The sequence below is a fragment of the Cornus florida genome, unplaced genomic scaffold, assembly GCF_030987335.1.
Source record: "Cornus florida cultivar Cherokee Brave unplaced genomic scaffold, ASM3098733v1 CherokeeBrave_3.0.0_Hap2_Chr11, whole genome shotgun sequence".
In the NCBI taxonomy this organism is placed as follows: Eukaryota; Viridiplantae; Streptophyta; class Magnoliopsida; order Cornales; family Cornaceae; genus Cornus; species Cornus florida.
Genome location: NW_026775581.1, coordinates 23,279,969 through 23,301,759, shown reverse-complemented (window position 1 = coordinate 23,301,759; position 21,791 = coordinate 23,279,969). Strand labels below are relative to the sequence as shown.

The window sequence follows — 21,791 nt, the reverse complement described above, 5'->3', positions numbered from 1 at the left end:
TCAAAGGCACTATGCTTCAAAAATTCGAAATCATTGCCAAACACATCTCAAATCTCATCATACATTTAAAGCTCAACTTAAAATAGAATGAATCATGATGACCTTACCCTCAAACTTAAACTGTACTGTCCTCAATGTGCAATGAGAAGAATAAAAAATAATGGAAAGAGTATACCGTGATGGCAAAGATTATGAAGTGCGGCAATGATCCAGTAGGAAAGATGTCTCCCCCAAACTTGGATACAAAAACTTAACTGTATAACCATACTAGCAAACTCACATCAAATATCACATGGGATAAACAATTCATACAGTTCAAAATAATATATAACACAATGCAAAGAGATATGAGTTGAAACCCTTGATAAAATCTGAAAACATTCATAATCAGTCAGAAGGTCATACCGGTAACATATATTTTTTAATTTTTTTTTTTTTTAATTTTTTAATTTTGTTTGTTTTATATGTATGTGTGTGTGTATATATATATATATATATATATATATATATATATATATTTGTGTATTTTTGTTGTTTGTTTTTTTTTTTTTTTGTTTTATTTATTTATCTATTAATTTATTATTATTATTATTATTATTATTTTAGAAACAAAGAAAAAGAAAATGTATATACAACTTACAAAATAAAAAATAAAAAAATTGGCTAAGTTAAACGTCTCTAATAAGATGGAATGTTATTTTTTTTTATTTTTATTTTTTTTTTTGTATTATAAATTTTTTTTTTCTATGTTTTTTTTATTAGTATTTAATTTAATTTAATTTTTTATTATTATTTTTTGTTATGTATTTTTTATTAGTATTTATTTATTTATTATATATTTTTTATTATTAAATTTTTGTTATTTAAATTTGTTTTTTTTATTATTATTTATTTATTATTATTATTTTTTTGTTAAGTTTTTTTTTAATTATTTAATTAATTTATTTATTTTTTATATATAAACAAAGGAGGCCAAAATCGCCGGAGAGGAACGATCGACAAGCTCGCCGGAAGAAAAGCGACCCAGAACTATGGCGCCGGAAATCACGAAGCGAAGAACCCAAATCGTCGGAAATCGTGGCCGGAGGAGAACCAGCCTTGATCGCCGGCGAGACCAAGCCGAAATCACCAGAGAGAATCCAGATGCGATCGCCGGAGAGAAAGCAGCCACGATCGCCGGAGAAGAAACCAGCCGCCATCGCCGGAGAAGAAGCCAGTCGCGACGCCGGAAGACGAAGCCAGATGCGACGCCGTTGCTGTTGTTTATTTTATTTTATTTTTTTATTTGTTTTTTTCAGACCTACAACCCGAACTAGCTGGAGAGGACCAAGCCAGAATCGGACTGATTCAAGCACGGCCGAAAGGACCTGCAACCCAGAAACCGTCGCTGCTGCGAATCACGGCTGGAGAAGACAGTACCCGGATGCGACCACCGTTGATCAAACCCTTCAACACCGCGGAAGGGAGGATCGAACAGAGAGGGACGGTCTAAGAACTTGGGAGTTTGGATTTGGGTGAAGAGGTTTGAGGGTTGGGTAGTGAATGGAGGCGAGAGAGAGAGAGAGATAGTAAGGGCAAGGTTAAGGGGTTGGATCACCCTAAGCAAGGGATTGACAATTTTATACCAAAAAAAAAAAAAAGTTTCCCTTGACTGTGTAACGTGAGAAAGTCGTTGGAGATTGATCCCCCTGGTTGGGGGATGGATCCCCATGAGCCTTTTTTATGTTAGTCTCAACGATCTCCCACCCATTTTGAGAATAGATCTTTTTTATTTATTTATTTTTTTTAAAACAAAATTAAAAATACTATATATATTAAAATAAAATATAAATAAAATAAAATAAAATAAAAATAATAAATAATATTGAAATAAAATCACAAAACAACTTATACGAACTAGTTCTATTTTTTACTCTTTTTTTTTAATTTTTTAATTTTTTATGTTTTTGAATAAAGCAAAACTAACATGAAATATATATAAAAATAATAAAAAAAATAATAATAAAATAGAAAAAAAATCAAACACTAACCCATATTACCCATTTACAAATTTTTATTTTTTGTTACTTTTTTTTTTTTCTTTTTGAATTTAAAAATGCATAAATGTACAAAAGGAAAAAGAAAAATAAAATAAAATAAAATAATAATAAAATGGAAATTAAAATGTAACGAAGGAGAAACTCGATACAACTAGTGTTTAACGTAGCTAGAAAGGCGTGAGATGCTCTTAATCTTCAAAGTAAATGGGATCTACCAAGAGGGCGGATTCCACATTTCTTTAAAGAGCTTGTCCATCAATGTATGGTTTAAGCCTTTGACCATTAACTTTGAAAGTCCCTTCATCTTTTGGATTTTTAAGTTCAACCGCCCCATGAGGTGAGACAGAGATGATTTGAGAAGGGCCTTCCCATTTGGTTTGAAGCTTTCCAGGGAAGAATTTGAGCCTAAAGTTGAATAACCAAACCTTTTGACCGGCCTCAAAGGACTTTTTCACAATATGTTTATCAAGAAATGTTTTTGTCCTTTCCTTGTAGATTTTTGAACTATCATGGGCTTCATTTCTCAATTCTTCTAACTCATTGAGTTCGAGCAAACAGTCCTGTCCAGCCTTTTCAAGATCAAACTTGAGCATTTTTATTGCCCACCGGAAGATGACAAGGCTTTCCATAAATAAGTCTATATGAAGACATGCCTATTGGAGTCTTGTAAACTGTCCGATAAGCCCACATAGCATCGTTCAATTTTCTTGACCAATCTTTTCGGGTCGGATTGACAGTTTTCTCAAGAATATGCTTGATTTCCCTATTTGACACCTCGACTTGCCCACTTGTTTAGGGATGGTAAGGAGTGGCTACTTTATATGTGACAGAGTATTTCAAGAAAAGTTGCTTCAAGAATTGATTACAGAAATATTTTCCTCCATCACTTATCATAGCCTTTAGCATACCAAAACGAGCAAAGATATTTGATTTAACGAGTGCAATTACCATGGAGTGGTCATTCGTTTTAGTAACACAAGCCTCAACCCACTTTGAAACATAATCAACGGCAACGAGGATGTATTGAAAGCCATAAGACATTGGGAATGGTCCCATAAAGTCTATGTCCCATACATCGAAGATTTCAACAACGAAGACTGAAGTTAAGGGCATCATGTCTCTCTTGGGGCCAGAAGAGCCCACTTTGAAGAACCTTTAAAGCGGTCTTTTTTTCCATTGAAATGCCCACCACAAGCAAGTGTGTGACAAAACACAAGGACGCTCGGAACTTCACTTTCCGGCACACATCTCTTTATGATTTGACCCGAGCAATAACGAAACAGAATGGGATCTTCCCAATAGTATTTTCGGATGTTAGCAAAGAATCGGTCCTTTTCTTGTTTTGACCACGTAATGGGAAGTTTGCCGGTTACAAGATAGTTAACAATGTCGGCGAACCAAGGCAACGTCCCATTTGAGATTTGAAAGAGTTGTTCATCTGGAAATGATTCATGAATTTCAAGATTTGGAGAAGATTTAACCATTAATCTAGATAGATGATCGGCAACGACATTGTCGGAGCCCTTTTTGTCCTTGATTTCAAAGTCAAATTCTTGAAGAAGTAGGATCCATCTTATCAAGCGAGGTTTGGTTTCCTTTTTCATTAAAAGTTGTGACATGATCGGAAAACACAATTACCTTGGATCCTAAGAGATATGGCCGAAATTTATCAAGGGCATATACTACGGCAAGTAATTCTTTCTCGGTGGTAGAATAGTTCAATTGGGCAACTGAGAAAGTCTTACTCGCATAGTATATAGCATATGGTAGTTTACCTACCTTTTGCTCCAAAACAACACCCATTGCGAAGTCGGAAGCATCACACATAATCTCAAATGGTAAGGACTAATTTGGAGGTTGTATGATGGGAGCAGATGATAGAAGAGTGCGAAGTTGATGAAAAGCATTTAGGCATGCTTCATCAAAGATAAATGGAGTCTCCTTAGCAAGAAGGTTACACAAGGGTCTAGCAATTTTGCTAAAGTCTTTGATGAACCGGCGATAAAAACTGGCATGTCCTAGAAAGGAGCGGATTTCTCTCACCGTAGTAAGTGGAGACAATTCGGAAATCAACTCAACTTTCGCTCTATCTACTTCTATTCCTCTTTTAGAAATGACATGTCCAAGCACGATTCCTTCTTGAACCATGAAATGGCTCTTTTCCCAACTTAACACAAGATTAGTCTCACGACATCTTTGAAGCACTGTTTTGAGATTTTGGAGACATGAATCAAATGAGGATCCAAAAACTGAGAAGTTATCCATGAAGACTTCTAAATACTTCTCCACCATGTCCGAAAAAATTGACATCATACACCTTTGGAAAGTGGCAGGAGCATTACACAATCCAAAAGGCATCCGTCGATAAGCAAATGTATCGAAGGGACATGTGAATGTGGTCTTTTCTTGATCCAATGGATCTAGGGCCACTTGATTGTACCCCAAGTAACCATCTATGAAGTAATAGTATTGTTGCCCTGCTCCTTCCTAGTGGCGGAATTCAGCTTTCGGTAATCTATGCAAACACACCACGAAGTGGCGGTGCGTTTTGAAATGAGATCACCCTTAGCATTTTCAATAACTGTGATTCCTGACTTTTTGGGAACCACTTGAGTTGGCCTAACCCACTTGGAATCAGAGATAGGATATATGATTCCCATATCTAGAAGTTTCACAACCTCCTTCTTGACAACTTCCTTCATATTTGGGTTCAATCTCATTTGAGCATCCCTAAATGGCTTTTCATCATCTTCCATGTGTATACGATGCATAAAAATAGAAGGATCAATGCCTTTAAGGTCAGCCACACTCCATCTAATGGCTTCTTTATTAGCTTTAAGCACTTCCAAAAGATCATTCTCTTGGTCATTTTCAAGATTTGAAGCAATAATGACCGGAAGAGTCTCTTTTAGGCCTAAGAAGGTGTATTTCAGATTTGATGGAAAAGGCTTTAGCTCAAGAGTAGGAGGAGAGATGAGAGAAGGAACTGGTGGAGTACTAGAGAGTGAAGGAAGATGTTCTTTCTTGCTTTTCTAAGGTGGGAAATCCAAAGTGGCCACAGAGTCCATCAAAGCATTCACCTCACTTATGGATCCTTCTGTGTCAAAACCACAACTTTCAAACATTTCACAAAGGCACGCCTTAAGAGTGTCCTTAGATAGAATAGAGGGAAGAGTCTCCTCTATGGTTTCATCCAAAATATCCACTAGGAAACACTCGTCTTCATCTGTGGGATGTTGACTCGCATTGAAAACATTAAGTTTAACCATCATGTTGCCAAAAGAGATGTCCATAATGCCAGATCTACAATTAATGGTGGCATTGGCAGTGGCAAGAAATGGTCTTCCTAGGATAACTGGAATGTGATTGGTGAAATCAGGGACTGGCTCAGTATCAAGTACCACAAATCAACCGGCAAATAAAATTTATCAACCTTAATCAAGATGTCCTCAACAATTCCCCTCGGTTTTTTAATTGATCTGTCGGCTAGTTGGATTACTATCGATGTTGGCTTCAAGTCCCTAATCCTAATTACAAGTAAACAGAGTATGGAATAAGATTAACACTTGCACCTAAATCAAGGAGAGCTCTACGAACCTCTTGGTTTCTAATAACACAAGAAAGGGTTGGAGCACCCGGATCCTTGAACTTAGGAGGAGTGTTAGACATAATGATGGAACTCACTTGTTCCGTTAAAAGCACTTTCTTAAGGTCCCTTCCTTTGCTCTTCCTCTTTTGTGTGCACAAGTCCTTCAAGAACTTTGCATATGGTGGAATTTGCCTAATTGCACCTAGAAGAGGAAGATTGATTTTTACTTGTTTGAACACTTCCATCATATCATGAATTTTTCCTTCTTGTCTCCCAAATGATGAAGTCTCTCTCAAAGCTTGAGGAAATGGAGCTTTTGGCTCATAAAGCTTCTCTAATTGGGGAGATGATGATGAAGATGAAGGAATTTCCTTTTTGGAACCACTAGCATCCAAAAAAATATGAATAGGATTTGGAATGGGACGGATGCTACCACTTGGTTGCTTCAGTTCACTATCCTCCTTAGGTACCTCTACCTTATTATCCACTTTCCTACCACTCCTCAAGGTACTAATAGCTTGAACTTGCTCATTTTCAGAAAATTACGATGAAGGACTTGCTTGTGCCATAAATTACCCCTTAGGATTGGTTTTAGTTTGACTAGGCAACTTACCTTTCTCTCTCACATTTAAAGAATTAGCTAATTGCCCGATTTAAGCTTCAAGCTTTGCAATTAATTGAGAGTGAGAATGAAACAATTGATTATCTTTTCGAAGATCACCTAAGGCTTACAAGACCTTGTCCTCAAAAGCGGGACTCTTAGGAGGCGCTTGATTTGGATTAGAGTAAGATTGAGAATTTGATGCTTGAGGATGAGAGTATTGATTCACATTCTGAGGATAGAATGAAGGACAGTAACCTTGAGAATTCTGATTTAGATTTTGAAGATGTGGGGGAATATACTTTGCTTGGTAACCTTGAGTTTGAGGAGGGTTTGCATCGTCTCCTTGATTTCTCCATGCAAAGTTGGGATGATTTTTCCACCCCGGATTGTAAGTATTAGAATAAGGGTTGTTCCCTTGATAAATGAAAGCGGCATTTGCTTGTTTTTGAGGCTCTCTTGGGATTATTTGTCCAAGAGGACAATTTGAAGTATGGTGAGTGTAACTAGAACAAGTTATGCACATTTCATTGGAATGATGAGGATAAGATTGAATTGCCGGTCCTTGATTCAAAAGGAATGTATCAAACCTTTGAGTAAGATTTTTGACCTCAGCGGTAATTTCCATGGAAGAGTCTATTTGATTTAGAGCTTTCTTTCCTCCCACATTTGCTAGGTGACCACCCCTAGAAAATGAAGATCTATGCATTGAGTTTTCACTCATTTTTTTGAAAAGAAGCCAAATTTCATCTTCATTTCTTTCTATGTAGCTTCCACTCTAAAAAGCATCAACAATGCCCTTATTGGCATCGGATAAACTTGAAAAGAAACATTGAACTAATTACCACTTAGGAATGTCATGATGTGGACACTTCCATGGCAAGTTATTCAAACGTTCCCATGTTTCATGAAAGGGTTCTCCTTCTTGTTGTTTAAATTCACGAATGGAAATTCTCATGGCATCAGTTCGACTTGCGGGGTAATACTTCTTTAGGAACTCTTGTTGCAATTGTGCCCAAGAGGTGATTGTATTTGGCCGCAAGTTGTTAAACCAATATTTAGCTTTATCCCGAAGAGTGAAAGGGAAAAGTTTCATTTTTAGGACTTCTTCCGGAACATCCGTGATTTTTACAGTGGAACAAACTTCCAAGAACTCATCTAAATGTTTATAAGACTCTTCATTGCTCAACCCATAGAAAAGGGGGCACATGTTAATGGTAGAAGCCTTAATCTCATAATGATGAGCACGAAAATTTGGCAATTGAATGCAAGTGGGTGTATTATATTGATTTGGAGTGTAACGATCCTTAAGGACCATTGGAGGATTGAGAGGATTGAGAAGAGGATATGACATTCGACCTTGCAGATTGTATGCCATTTGACCTTGTTGAGGGTATGCCATTTGAACATATTGTTGTTGCTCACCAATTGGGGGAACAACATTTAGCCTTGGCATCCCTAGATTAGGTTGTTGCACCGCATGATTAACTGGTTGTGCCATTCCCAAGGGTGGATGCACACCTTGAGGATCCACAATATGAACTTGTGGTAGGTGGTGTACACCGTTATGATCCACATAACCAAGATCTACAATGGGATCTTCAATTGAATCTATTGGGTCTTCCATTAAAGGTGATGGAAAATCAAAATTTAGAAGATTAGGATGACTATTCCTAGTACTACCTCTTAAACGCCGAAGGAAAACTTCGAGATTTTGATTTACAGGACCAAGAGGACGATTAAGTGATCTACGACCATGCATGCACTAGAATAAGTCAACACACCAACACTTCAAAATTTTAACATCCACATACGATGTTCCCAAACTCCTCAATAATATCAATGCAGTTAAAACAAATAAATGCCTCCACACGGGCCGATGCCTTCTACAAGAAGGTGTGCTTGGACTTAAAAATAAAACCACTCAATTTAAGCCTCCATTTGGGCTATCCAAAGCATGCAAATTGGTATACAATTAAAGTACTAAAATTAAAGAGAACTTACAGATGGTCCTTAAGCAACTTCAAATTTTTTTTAATTGCTTCTAAGTTCAGCGTTTGCTCCACTTTGCTTCAAGTATCTAATTGACAAATCAAATAAAAAAATAAAATTAAAATTAAAATGACTTAAAAGTAGACAATCAACAAAGAACTAATGTCTAATTTAATTATTTAAAACCGTTAGATCCCCGGCACCGGCGCCAAAACTATGGTGCGACCGAGCGTTTGCACAAAATAATGCACAACACTTTAAGTTTAGAAATAATGTCAAGTGGGCACCATATTTTAAAATTTATAAAGCCACTAAACATTTCTACTATGGAGTATGAAGTGAGCAGGGATCGTCCCTAGAGATCTAAACAATTATAGGTTTTTCAGAATTGAATTCTACTTTAGTGCTTATGTGATTGCTAAAAAGGGTTTTATTTGTGATTAAAACTAATTTTAAACTAAATGATTGTAATAAAGAAATAGAGTTTAAGAGATTGGAAAGAGACTTAGGGTGTAGGATTCACCACTAAGCACATTCCCTAACTCACTAACTTTCAACTAATTGGGGAAATAATACTATGTAATCTATATGTGGCTAATAATTGTAATGAAAAGTGTAAACCATCAATTTCAAGCATGAATTAACTACCTAATGACAATTAAACTAAGTGTAATGCAATTCACCAATTCAAAGCATGATTCATCAATTCAAGTTACAAATTTAACACACATTAATCTAGAAGATATGTAATTGTAACAATAAGTATGGATTTCAAACAATTGTATGGATTGTCTACTTACCCAATAATTAAATTACAATTAACTAATTGACCTTAAATTAACCGAACCTGAAATTAAACTATTTAAACTAGACATTAACCTAATTGTGTAGTACAACCCATCTAATATAAGTAATTTTCATCAAATTAGAACACAATTACATCAAATTAATACAATGCATAGCCATCACATGATTTAATTCACAAAGAAATCAAGTGTAAAGATCAATTATCATTCAAAAACATATAAGACAATATGAGATTGACAAAGATAATCAATTGAAAGAATTATTATATATATACCAAGGCTACAACAAAAATTACATAAATTAAATCCCCAAAATAGTAAAAAGAGAGAAAGTTTAGGTTACATGCTTAGGGTTTATCCAACCCTAAGTTGAAGAATTAGCCACTCATGGTTGATGGATGCAAGATGTCAACAAGCCCCATCCTTTGATTCATCTAGCTCCTCTTCTTCTTCTCTGAACTTTTCTCAAGAACCCTAACATTTTTTCTCCTCTTCGTGTTTTCCAGAGAGAGCGATAATAATACGATACAGAATATCAAACTTCTTAATCCCTCCCTTAATAAAAATAAAACTCTCTAAACTAATAAAAAAACTAACCCTAAAAATAATGGGCCTATTTCCCTTAAGAAACAAACTCTATTTAAGCCCAATAGTTAAAAAAAATAAATAAATAAACCCAAAAGACAAAATCCCGTAATGCTGCCAGGGGCTGGGGGATCGATCTTCTAGCCTTGGGGATCGATCCCCAAAGGGCATTTTTAGTTCTGTGAATAGTGGGGGATCGATCCCCCACTCTGGGGATTGATCCCCAGGTGTTGGAAATCTCCTTTAAGCACCATTTTAGCTCCATTTTGGCCCCGGGCTAATCCGTTTACTTCTTGATCTTTGGGAACATCATTAAAGGCCCAAAAGATGTAGAATTGACCACTTTTGAAGGATGAGCACACTATACGAACAATGGTTGTAGCCTCTTCGTGCCATTTTCTGAACTTTTTCCAAATGTCTTTATTTGTCTCCAAAAAGGCTTTAATAAACCGAAATTAGTCCATTTGAACTTTATTGACCTGAAATTGACAAAAACATAAATCAGAACTAAAACATGAAAATAAGATAAATGCAAAGACTAAAATACCCTAGTTTAGATGCTAAAATGTGCAACATTTAAGCACTTATCAGATTGGCTGCTGCTTCTCCACATTGGACAGTAAACCTGCTGATATGTTCCAATGTAGACTGTTCGCCCTCTCCATTAAACGTTGCAAACTCCGGAATTCTGAAATTCCTTGGGAACTCAACTTCATCAATGAATTCTGGATAGGGTTTTCTGTAAATTGGCCTTCCACCGCTTTGAGTTAGGCCAAATTCCTGTTGAAGGAATTCTGCAAATTGGCCCCTATCAAGTGCCGCAGGCTGTGGAAGGTTGTTGTCTGGCCAACCTTGAGGAGGGTTGGCCACTTGATGCCCCCCACCCGCCATAGGCAGTGGGTTGGCATCAACATAGTTGTTCCTGCCACGGTTCCTTCCTCCTTGGTCAAGAAGTGACTCCCTTGGAAAAAGGTTGCCCCTCAACCGCCATTGGACTGACCATGGGTGGCCTTGCTGGAACAGGTGCGGTTAGCTGAATGTTCACAGGTGGAACATTCTGTTGTGCTTGAGTAATGTTAAATGGCCATGGTTGGCCAAGTTGATCATGCCAAGTCTGCTGTAGAAATGCCATAGGTGGAAGATTCTGAACTTGTTGTGTAGTTGGAATGGGTGCCACTTGTGGAACAGTCATCTGTGCCACTGGAGCGATCACAGGGGCAGCCAGAATGTGAGTCTGTGCCATTGGAATGGTCACAGGTGTAGCTGGAATGTAGGTCTATGCCATTGGAAAAGACTGCACCTACTGCTGGGTTAGAGGGAACGGCCCTGCATGTTTTGCTAAGAGGAACTTCCTTCAACAATGTGGCCGACCTACTAACTTGGAAGGCCGACTGTTGAGACCTTTCAGAGTTGTTTGGCCGAGGGGCCAAACCTTGAGTCAAGCCACCAAGGGACTGTTCCAACATAGACTCGAACCTTTGAGAGATTCGGTCTACCATTTCTTCTAACTTCCGCTCGTTAGTAAGAGCGGCTTTTGCATGGTCTTGACTAGCTTTAGACTGGTCTTGGGCAACTCTGGCTAAGTCTTGGGCGACTCTAGCTTGGTCTTGCGTAAACCTATCTTGTTGCATTGCCAATATACGGATGTTGTCCATGATGGGTCCATTTGCCATTGTTTGAGCAAATTTTTCCACCATATCATTTTCATCAGGTGCGAATCGTGAACTTTCCACTGGAAGTTCACTGGCTTGCATCTCTTCTAGTTCGGCATGGTCTTGGACAGACTTGCTTTGCCTTCTTCCACCGGCCATTGAACAGTCTGTCTAGAATATCCCACCGGGTGTGCCAATAATGTTCGGCTCCTAAAAATCGTGGTTCCACTTTCCAGATGAATGGAAATTAGGAGTGGACGTCGGGCGTACCAGGAACTGCTGTCGTTCTAAAGTGGATATCCGAACAACTATCTAGTAGGAGATTGTAGGGATCGAGCGATTGAATGAAGGACTGGAATTACCACCTTCAAAGGTTCTTTTTGCCTTGGAAAAAAGACTTTCAGACTGAACTATGGCTAGTGGAAAGGAAAGCAGTATTGAAAGTGCAGGACTTCAAAGTAAAGTGCTGGAAAGTAGGAATAATAAGTGCAAGACTTGAATTAAACATATTGAAAGTGCATTACATGAATGTAAAGTAATTGAAGTGCTGTTGGTTGTGTGTGTTGAACAAGTTTTGCAAGTGAAACATAAGTGTTCTATTTATAGAGCTTTCTATGCATGTACAGCTTGATGTGGCAGCTTCAGCAACTTCCACGTGGCCAAATCTGAGACTGCCATGTGTCCCATGATCTTTCAACCTTCTCTAAATGTTGCCAAGTGTAAAACCATATTCTCCTATGACTTATAACTGATAGATAATGGACTTGCTAGTTGAATATATGCTTGCAAGCCTTCTCCCACGTTCTGGAACTGCCCAGATGGAAATGCAGCAGTCACAGCAGCAGTTAAGAACTTCCACCTGGAAGGTGTGGATCTTGCCACGTGCCCCATGTCTTCCTTAGTCTTCTCATAGTGTTGACACATGTAAGAACATGTTTTCCCATGATTTATAACTGATAAATAGTGGACTTTGGCGGTTGAATGCATGTTTTTAGGCCTTATCCCACATTTTATAACTGCCCAGATGGAAAGATAGCAGTTCCAGCAGTTGAGAAATTCTATCTGGAAGGCCCAGATCATGCCACGTGTTCCACATTTTCCTCATCTTTCTTTGGTAAATGCATCATATTTTTAGCCCACTTTGCTGATTTTTAGCAACCTCTTCATCTAAATAAGGCAAGTGGTTACCTTATTCTTGGAGTGACTCCTACAAATTAGGAGATATTATAAGAGTGGGGGAGTTATCATTCTTGATGACTAGGTCAAAGGTACACATGGCTTTCCAGATGTTTGCCACGTGTCCCCTTAGAAAGTCCACATCTTTCCAACTGCAGATCTTGTACCAAATGGCTTCATTTGATGAAGCCACATGTTACTTCATGATTGCGCTTTTACATATCACCTTTCCAATGGGATTGGCCACGACAAACCTTTCTAGCCGGAAAATATTTATGGTGTAAACAGTATCTATTAATTATTATCATATCAGTATATCAGTCTATAATTGTTATCAACAAGTTTATCTTTTTCTATATTAATCGGATCAAAATTGTGGGTCGAACACCACTTGCTATTGGAGTGATCTCCACTGTTTTAGCCCATTTACAACCCTCACAAAAGTGCATTAGTACTACTCCTTTAGAAGAGAGTACCATCTTCCTTCAACTAGGTTGAGAACTATCATATTTCTAGTTTTTTTTCTCTTAGAATACTCTTTCTTTCTTTTCTTTTCACACATGAAAATTAAAAAAGTGCACATGAATAGAGAAAAAAAAGTAATAAGAATAAAATCTACCATTTTCACCACCATCATGGACCCAAAAAAATATATATATTAATAATATTAAATTTTATAAATATAAACAATAATAAAACACCCTAAATCACTCGAGTGTATAATGTGTATGCTCTCAATGCAAAATATTAAAAAAAATCTCACAAAAAGGCTCTCAAGTGGGGTTGAACCGGTTCAAGTTGGTCAGACTTGAACGTAGCTAAAAATCTTCCAAAAGTTGAACCGGTTCAAGTAGGACTGAATCGGTTCAAGTTAGGCAAAATGGAAATTTTCTAAAAAACCTAATATTGAAACCATGCATGTGTCCTCACACACTCACTTACCTTCTTAATGCGGTGTTCGTATCATCACGAAGTGTAATGAAGTATGAACACGACAATTTCTTCAATTTCGCTTCCGATCTTGAATATTAACAATTCGAACCAAAACTTTACAACTTGATCGGACTCGTTTTGACAACAAAATTTGCCAATTACAAATTTATATCTCACAATCTCCCCTTTTGAAAATTTCGTGACAAAACAATTAAGACAACATGTAATTTACCCAAGCAGAAAAAGTAAATTACATTGATTATCCAAAAATATATAAAAAGCGGAATTCTTCTTGAACCATATGAAGCTTCATCACTTGTAGTTTTCTCCCCCTGTAATATGCACATTAACTCAATAAAACTACCCATGAAGCTTAATTAAGAAAGATAAACAACATATATCAATATGTGAATATCAATGTATATGTCTCCCCCTCAATTCTAGAAAGTTTCCCCCTCAAATATGCACATTTCTTCCCCTTTATGTTACAAATTGACAAATAAAGCATAACAAAGAAGGAAAAGAAATAATAAGAGAGAATTATTAAGAAAAAATAGATCAAAAATATCATCTATGTATAAGATATAGCAAGAAGCACAAAAACATGATGATATATGGTAACAATGAAACCAAACAGAAATGTCTAAGATAATACATGTTCCATCCACAAGATAAATATAACCAATCATGCTCAAAATCACACATGATATCTCTCCCTTAAACATAAAGTACCTCTTATCCCCTTTTTGTAAGAATTTAACAAACCATACATAAAAGGAAGAAATGAACCAATTAAAAGAAAATATAAATATATTTTTTTTTTCATTTTTATGATATTTGAATAAAAAGAATGAGATTGCAATTTTCATGAATTTCAAGCATACATGAGATCCAAGAATTTCTGAAGAATTTAAAAACAAGAAATTTTTAAACATCACAAATTATTCAATCAAATTAATTTTCATGCATGCAATAACAACATGAAATTCAACTTTCAACTTTTTATAAAAATTTAGAAATTTGCCTAACAAGTTCATACATGTGTGTGTGCAGTCCAACCTCATCAAATTTCAATAAATCACATTGACCAACTATCTAAACCATATTGATAAAAAAATATCGAGATAAAATAGTTTTGAGCAAATTTTTCTAAATAATGCGGCTTTCACTCTAAAGAGTAGATATCAATTTCTTATTTCGACTTGTCTCTACCTTTCTTTTTACTCAAATTACACCACTTCAAAGTCTTATAGATCTATTGAACGAATATCAATACGTAGCATTTTCCTTAGGAAAGATATTCAGCAAATTTTGATTTTTCTTTTCTTTTCATGCTTATTATTATTATTTTTTAAAAACACATGCTCTCTCTCTCCATATATATATATATATATATATATATATATATATATTTTAAACAATAACCTTTATAACTTTTATGAGCAATATGACCTAGTCAACTTCTCAATGATTTTCAATTAAATTTCTCAAAGTTGAACTAGTGCACATGAAAAACAAATGAACTCAAGAGACTCATATCTAAAAATAAATAAATAAATAAATCAAATTGTCTTTCAACATATAAATTACACATCAAGAACATTTTTCATTAAATAACCACGTGTCCCAATTTGCATTTAAAATTAATAAATTCAAGAGAAATAATTATCACTTATGTATTGACAAGAAAAACATGATCATCACTTTATCATGAAATGAAAAACATATGAACTCAAGAGACTCATCTCTAAAAATAAATAAATAAAACAAATTGTCTTTCAACATATAGATTACATATCAAGAACATGTTTCATTAAAAAAACCACATATCCCAATTTGTATTTAAAAATAATAAATTGAAGAGAAATAATTACCACTTATGTATTGACAAGAAAAACATGGTCATCACTTTCTCATAAAAAATATATAAAATAACAGCCTAAATCCTAAACTGTAAGATATGGTCCAATGGAAACAAGATATTCATCAAAACATAATTCATGACCATAAAACCTCTTTAAGACTTAGTGGGGTTTGCATCCATAGACCTAACGGATCCCTAGATTTGGTTCGTTACAATTAATATATTAAATATAAGGTCTTGAGTTTGAGTTGTGATAAGTTATGTTTCCATTTATATTTTATGTGTCACTTACACTTGAGCTTGATTGTGGGGTTTGACCGGGCTTATTATTTTGGTCCGGGCCTAAGCTATTTCGTAAAAATTTGAGCTGGGCTTGGGTAAATTCGGGTTGGGCCCGCCCTTGCAGCCCTACTCAAGGGACGATACCCAAACTGATCTCGAATACTCGATATGAATTTGACTTGGTTGAATAGTCAAAATCCCAAGTCAACTCATTGCAGTTATATTAAATCCAAACAAAACATGTTTAGATGGTCTAGTATATTTGTTCAAATCAGAACAGAATCTAAAATGTTTAACGTAATTACGTAATATACCTGTTTTGATACTTTGAAAAAACATTTGTTCCTTTTCTGTTCACTGCTTCAACCTCCAATCGAGACATTCAATCACACTGCAAGAAAGGTATAGGTTAAAAGATCGCTACCATAGGTTAGTGGTGTAGATTTCCAAAACCATCACCATGGGTTAATATTTTTGGAAATTAAAAACGCTTCATTGGAACACATAGTATAACTAAAATTTAGAGTCATAGAGAGTCTAAATTGCTGACGTGAAAAATACTAACTTGAAATTGCTGGATTGCCAAAATTTGGCAGCTGGAACCACCAAGGTGGTTTCACAGCAATTCCAAATTCCATAGGAATGGTAGGAACTACTTGTGTTGGTTCCAGCAGCTTCTTGGGCATCTGTGCTGCTGCTACAAGTACTTGTTACATTCGTAGTAGTGATTATCACCTACTAAAAGCTTCAACTTTAAATTTCTAAAACAAAATCCATGCCTAAAGAATAAAATAAAGATCACGTTAGACCCCTTCCGAAATTACATTTATCTATGAAGCAAATTAAATTCAATGTGCTCAAAATGAAATAAAATATCAATTACACCAATGGATCCCAAAACGTCAAAGATTACCATTTACATGGTACAATATGCATCAAATTATAAAATTCAAAATAGGATAAAATATCAGAAACTAGCTGCTTACTGATCCTACAAGTATCATTTGTCTCTACAGCTGCTCAGTGGTCTTGCGAGTATCGTTCATCTCCATTTGCAACCTGCCCAAAAAGGGAAAAAGAAAAGATTGAAACTAATGACATATATATATATATATTAAGTTAGTAAAATTGAAGTTGATAAACGACTCGTTGCATAAGTAGTTGGCCAAGCGAAACCTATTCCAATATCTCCAACTATTTTGGAACATCTAAAAAGGTCTATTTTGTAAAGGTTCCTTCATACTAAATGCAATATATTTTAAATATATCTACAGGTTTTTATAAGAAGCAAGCAAGAAAAAGAAAAAGAAAAGAACAAAAATTGAATAAATTAACATATAGCTGAACCGCAAGCTAATAAAACATTAACAAAGTCATTAAATGCACCAAATAACATGCTTCCAAATAACATTCTTTTACTCTCTCGTGGTGATTTTGAATCAGCCAAAGTCCCTACTTGATAAAAACTTAAACAGGATTTCATTTGCGAAAAATGACAATTCCAAACAAGTCATCCTGCTGTTGGAGAAAAATTGCAAGGGGCTTGATTCAGCACAAAGTTTACATTGGAAGGAAAACTAATATATGGTTCGACTCTTGGTTGCCTCCAGTCAACAACATAAACTGCCAATGCTTAATCTAGTGTTTTTTTTCCTGAATGGGGTTTCCTTAATCTAGTTTTGTCATACCTTGGTTGCCTTCCTGGACTTCCGAAAACTGAATCCGATCAAATCATTTGGAACAAGTCAACATTGTTACAACAAACCATCTGCTTCAACTGTTCAGCAAATTGGTGACATCTTACAATACTCATCTATACATCAGCCATTACTTTTAGTTTAAATGACACCGATTCATGTGCAAGCTCCAAAATTTAGAGTGAAAGAGTATCATGCGTGTGCAAGATTCATTAGAAACACTCCTCCTTCAAACAGAGGCACATACAGAACTTTCAAAACTAAGATAATGCCAAATTCGCAAGCAAAAAATACAACTCCTTTCTTTGGCACCCTAAATCATAAATATGCACGGTTTCCTTTCTTTGGCACCCTAAATCATAGAACTCTAACCTCCATGACATTCCAACCATATTAACAACATTACAGAGTTTCAGAAAGTTATTAACCTTGGGAGATGGAATAACATTGGTAGATGAAGAGAAGGATAGTCTTGGATTTTGTGTTGCCATAGGAGTGGTAGCCTCATTGCAGATCTACAGGGCCTAGACAATTCTGTAAGTAAATACCACCAATAAACAATAAATCTCTAAATAAAATAATAATTATAGCATCTACCAGCAATTCGGCAACAACTATAATCGTGCACCTGCTGAGTTAGATTATAGTTAATTACAACCTCACCATTTTTGGACTTGATTTAATCTGGAACTTCATCACTAGTGCAATTTCATATGGTTTTCGGGAAGCTATTACTAGACATTGCAGATAGGGCAACGAGACTATCTATTGATCATCTTTTGCAAAATAGTATACAACAATGGTTGGATAGACCGCTGAGGGAATTTCAGATACATAGATGTGTGTGCGCGCGTGATTCAGTCGAAAGAATGGAAAAAAAAGGTTCAACCTCAAATTCAGTTGGACACTTAAGTTTATGGACTAGACAATTTTAGAGGTAGGTAATCTTCAGAAAAGAATATATATAAGACAAAAACCATGTCAATGGAGAGGACAAGAAGAAAAAAAAAAAAAAAGTTGTGCCTCAGAGTGATGCTGAAGAAAATACCTTTAAAAGAACAAATTAACCATCCTCGGTTACCAAAACAAGTTCTTCAATGAAAGGATTGGAAACTGGATATACAATAACACTTATTTGAGTTGCTCAATGTCTGAAAGGAATACAACATGATGGAATGACAATGATCTGATGCTCATATACATCTGGGATTAGTTATCTCCTGTAATTGATAGGAGTAGAAATTAGCACCCACATGCAAAAGAGTAGCAGAATTATGTTCGTATAAAGCCAGCACATACTCCAATATAATAAATCAAATTTTTGATTTTTTTTTTTTTCAGTTGATGCATGACGAGCAGGAAATCCAATTCATGTGTTAGTTATCTGTACATGTGGTGATTAGCATATATATGTTATAAGAAGAGCCATATATATATAAAAACATGAGCTTACCTCAAGGAGAATTATCCATAAGTGAAATAATTGGTTTCTATTGCGACGCGGGGAATGTGGGCAATTTTGGGCCAGTAGTCACCTTCGTCCTCCTCCGAGCACCGTTCTTTAAGAAGTGGACAGTTACTGGTCTGAAGACTTCGAAGCGTGGAAGGCAGCCCTTCCTTTGGCAAGGATCGAAGCTTAGAGCAGTATGTGATGACTAAATGATGAAGAGAGGTGAGATTTTGGAGGCCCTTGGATGATATGGATACCAGATTTGGCAGATTCTTGATGATTAATGTGGTTAGAGTTGCAGGAAGTAGACAGTACTCATGAGGAAAGGAGACCAGGTCTGGATATCCACCACCACTTTCTAATTTCTGGAGAGAGGTGAGTCTGTGCAGACCCCACTCTGACAAGGGCTTCAGTTGTTGCTGCCAACTGCTGATATGAACTTCAATCAGGTTGGGGGGCAAATTCCCATTCGCATGAGGAAAAGACTCAAGACATGGACAATCTGTTATTTCTAAGGATTCGAGGTTGTGAGGAATGTGGTTGGTTGTCAATGATCTCAGATTCACGCAGTTACCGACAATAAGTGATCTGAGGTTGGGGAAGCCACTTTCTAGGAAGGACAAGGAATCCACAACATTGCAACCCCATATCCTCAGTTCACGGAGACTAGGGAAATTATTGTACCCCCCAAGTAGTAACCTTCCAACCTTTGGCCAATTTGAGATTTCTAACACTTCAAGTGTTGACATATTAATGTTGTTAAAACCCTCCTCCTCCTGCCGTAGCATCATTGTCGTCTCCGAAACCTTCGAGAAGTTATCCAAATTCATGCCATCATAAATACAAAGCGTCTTGAGGGCGGTAGGTAACGTGTTGGTGGGCCAGGACTTCAATGATGGGCAATAATTGATCTCCATCAGGCAGGGACTCCAATGCCTTGCAACGATGGATAGAAAGATATTTGAGTGTGGGAGGAACACCTTCCTTTGGAAACCGCACAAATTTCGAACACCCACTAATCTCTAAAGATGTGAGAGACGCGAGGTTATTCAGTTCATTTGGCAACTTCTCAAAATTCTCACAATATCCTATATATATTTCCTGAAGATTAATGCAAGGCGGCCCTTCTTCATCTAATCGTTCTCCAAAGGAAACAAGTTGGGGACACGACTCAACATGTACTCTTCGTAGACCGACAAGATTATTCTTTTGTGTTGCATTCTCTGTAACCCCCCTGCCATTTTGCCACAAAGCCGTCGGTTGGTTGCATTCTCTGAACTCAAGACTTTCAAGTGCTCCCAAGGACTGCACCCATGCTTCCTCAAGGTAAGATAGTCCTATAATACGGTCAACCTTTAAGCTTGTTAGTGAGGTCACATCAACAATACTTTTGAGTAGCAACTCCTGATAATTTACCAAGTCTAATTTTTGAAGAGAGGGAAGACTCAGAAGTGAAACTGTAATCAGCTTGGGACAACCAACTATTTTGAGCTCATGGAGGCAAGGGAATTGTCTTCCATGTTCTTCAACACCCATAGAACATGACCATTCTTCCCATGCGGGCATGTCCTCAAATTTCAGTCTCTGAAGTGATGGAAAAAGAAGTCCCAAAGGAAAACGATCCCCCTAGAACTCAATTCCTAAATTTTGTACTTCATGCATACCTTCAATGCATAGCTCTTTCAAAATGCATAGTTGCTCAAGTGGTGGTAAAGATCTGCTTTTTCTACATCCTACAAGACTCAGCTTCACCATTTCAGAGAATGTTGGATCGCCTATCCAGCTTGAAAATTTTGTGCCCCCATAAAACTCAATTTTGAGTTTCTCCAAGTTTCTGTGAGGTTGTACCTTGTCAAGTACATTCATTTCGAGGTTTTCATTTTGAAAATCATTGAAGTCACTACACCACGCTAACTCTAATTCATCAAGGTCCTTCTTAGCCCTTAAATTTGCCTCATTTGCATCTTGAAGATCCATTACATTTTGCAACTCTGTAATAGAAATGCTCCCATGTAAAAGCCTCAAATTCCTCAACTCTTGCACTCCTGGCCCATTGTTTTTGTCCACAATAAACTTTGACAGTGTCTGCAAATTTGTCAGTCTACCAATTCCGGAGGACATCTCTCGTAATTGAACAGTATCAGTAATGTTAAGATTGCGTAAATTAATTAAATTCGCAATGTTTGAGGGCAACATACAAAGATTATTGCAACTGCGCAATAACAGTGTTTGTAAATTGTAGAGAGTACTCAATGATTCAGGTAACCGTCTGATTAAAGATCCAGATAAATTAAGATACCTGAGATGCTTCAAATCGCCAATCGAGTCTGGTAGCTTAGTTATGGGATAAAAAGAAAAAGATAACACCCTTAAGCACTGTAATTTTGGCAAAAAATCAGACAAAACTTTATTTGCTAAATAGAATCTTGTCCACCAGGATGACATAGGAATTGGTAATGGCAGTAAAGTTAATGGCAGTAAAGTTCGCAAATGTTGAACTTTACAAAGAGGCTTGAACTTCTGAATGACTTCAAATCGTTGATGGATATATGACAAGTCTCCAACTTATCGAGCATAAAGCATATATCCCCAGCAATGTGTAGAGCTAGCTAGATCATTTAGAAGGTCATGCATGACAAACTGTGATTCACTACCACCTGACTGCTGGAAAAATGACCTTGATAATGGATCATCAAAACATTCATCACCAAAATCTTCCATCCGCTTATTTTGTTTTTGTTTTGATAGCTGCAAAAGACCTACCCCCATCCACAATAAAACTAGCTCGTCTCCATCAAAGACATAGTCTTTTGGAAATATTGCACAGTAAGCAAAGCACTGCTTCAAATGAGATGGGAGATGATGATAGCTCAATCTAAGAGCTGAAAGAATTCCACTTTTTTCTTTAGGTAAATCCCACATCTTGCTATTCAGTATATTCTCCCACTCCCTTTGTCGTGGTTTGTTGCTCAAGAGGCCTCCTAGTGTTTTTGCTGCCAAAGGCAAGCCTTTACATTTTTTTCACTATTTCTTCATCAATTCCTTTCAGATTTGAATGTTCATTGAATTTTCTCTCTCGAGTGCATGGTGAGTAAATAAAGATAGGCATTCATCTTCCAACAGCT

General features: G+C 36.5%; 3 protein-coding genes and 1 non-coding gene across 4 annotated transcripts; 1 reads left to right on the top strand and 3 right to left on the bottom strand.

Moving 5' to 3' along the window:
* Window positions 1-2,278: 2,278 nt before the first annotated feature.
* On the bottom strand, window positions 2,279-2,632 carry LOC132280886 (uncharacterized). Its single transcript, XM_059782644.1, has one exon. The coding sequence runs from the start codon at window positions 2,630-2,632 to the stop codon at window positions 2,279-2,281; it is 354 nt and encodes a 117-aa protein (XP_059638627.1).
* A 4,451-nt stretch (window positions 2,633-7,083) lies between these two features.
* Window positions 7,084-7,190, top strand: LOC132287497 (small nucleolar RNA R71). Its single transcript, XR_009473044.1, has one exon. It is a non-coding gene; the product is annotated as a small nucleolar RNA R71 (small nucleolar RNA).
* An 11,490-nt stretch (window positions 7,191-18,680) lies between these two features.
* Window positions 18,681-19,496, bottom strand: LOC132280885 (putative disease resistance protein At3g14460). Its single transcript, XM_059782643.1, has one exon. The coding sequence runs from the start codon at window positions 19,494-19,496 to the stop codon at window positions 18,681-18,683; it is 816 nt and encodes a 271-aa protein (XP_059638626.1).
* Window positions 19,497-19,500: 4 nt separating this feature from the next.
* LOC132280884 (putative disease resistance protein RGA4) lies at window positions 19,501-20,232 on the bottom strand. Its single transcript, XM_059782642.1, has one exon. The coding sequence runs from the start codon at window positions 20,230-20,232 to the stop codon at window positions 19,501-19,503; it is 732 nt and encodes a 243-aa protein (XP_059638625.1).
* Between the last annotated feature and the right edge of the window lie 1,559 nt (window positions 20,233-21,791).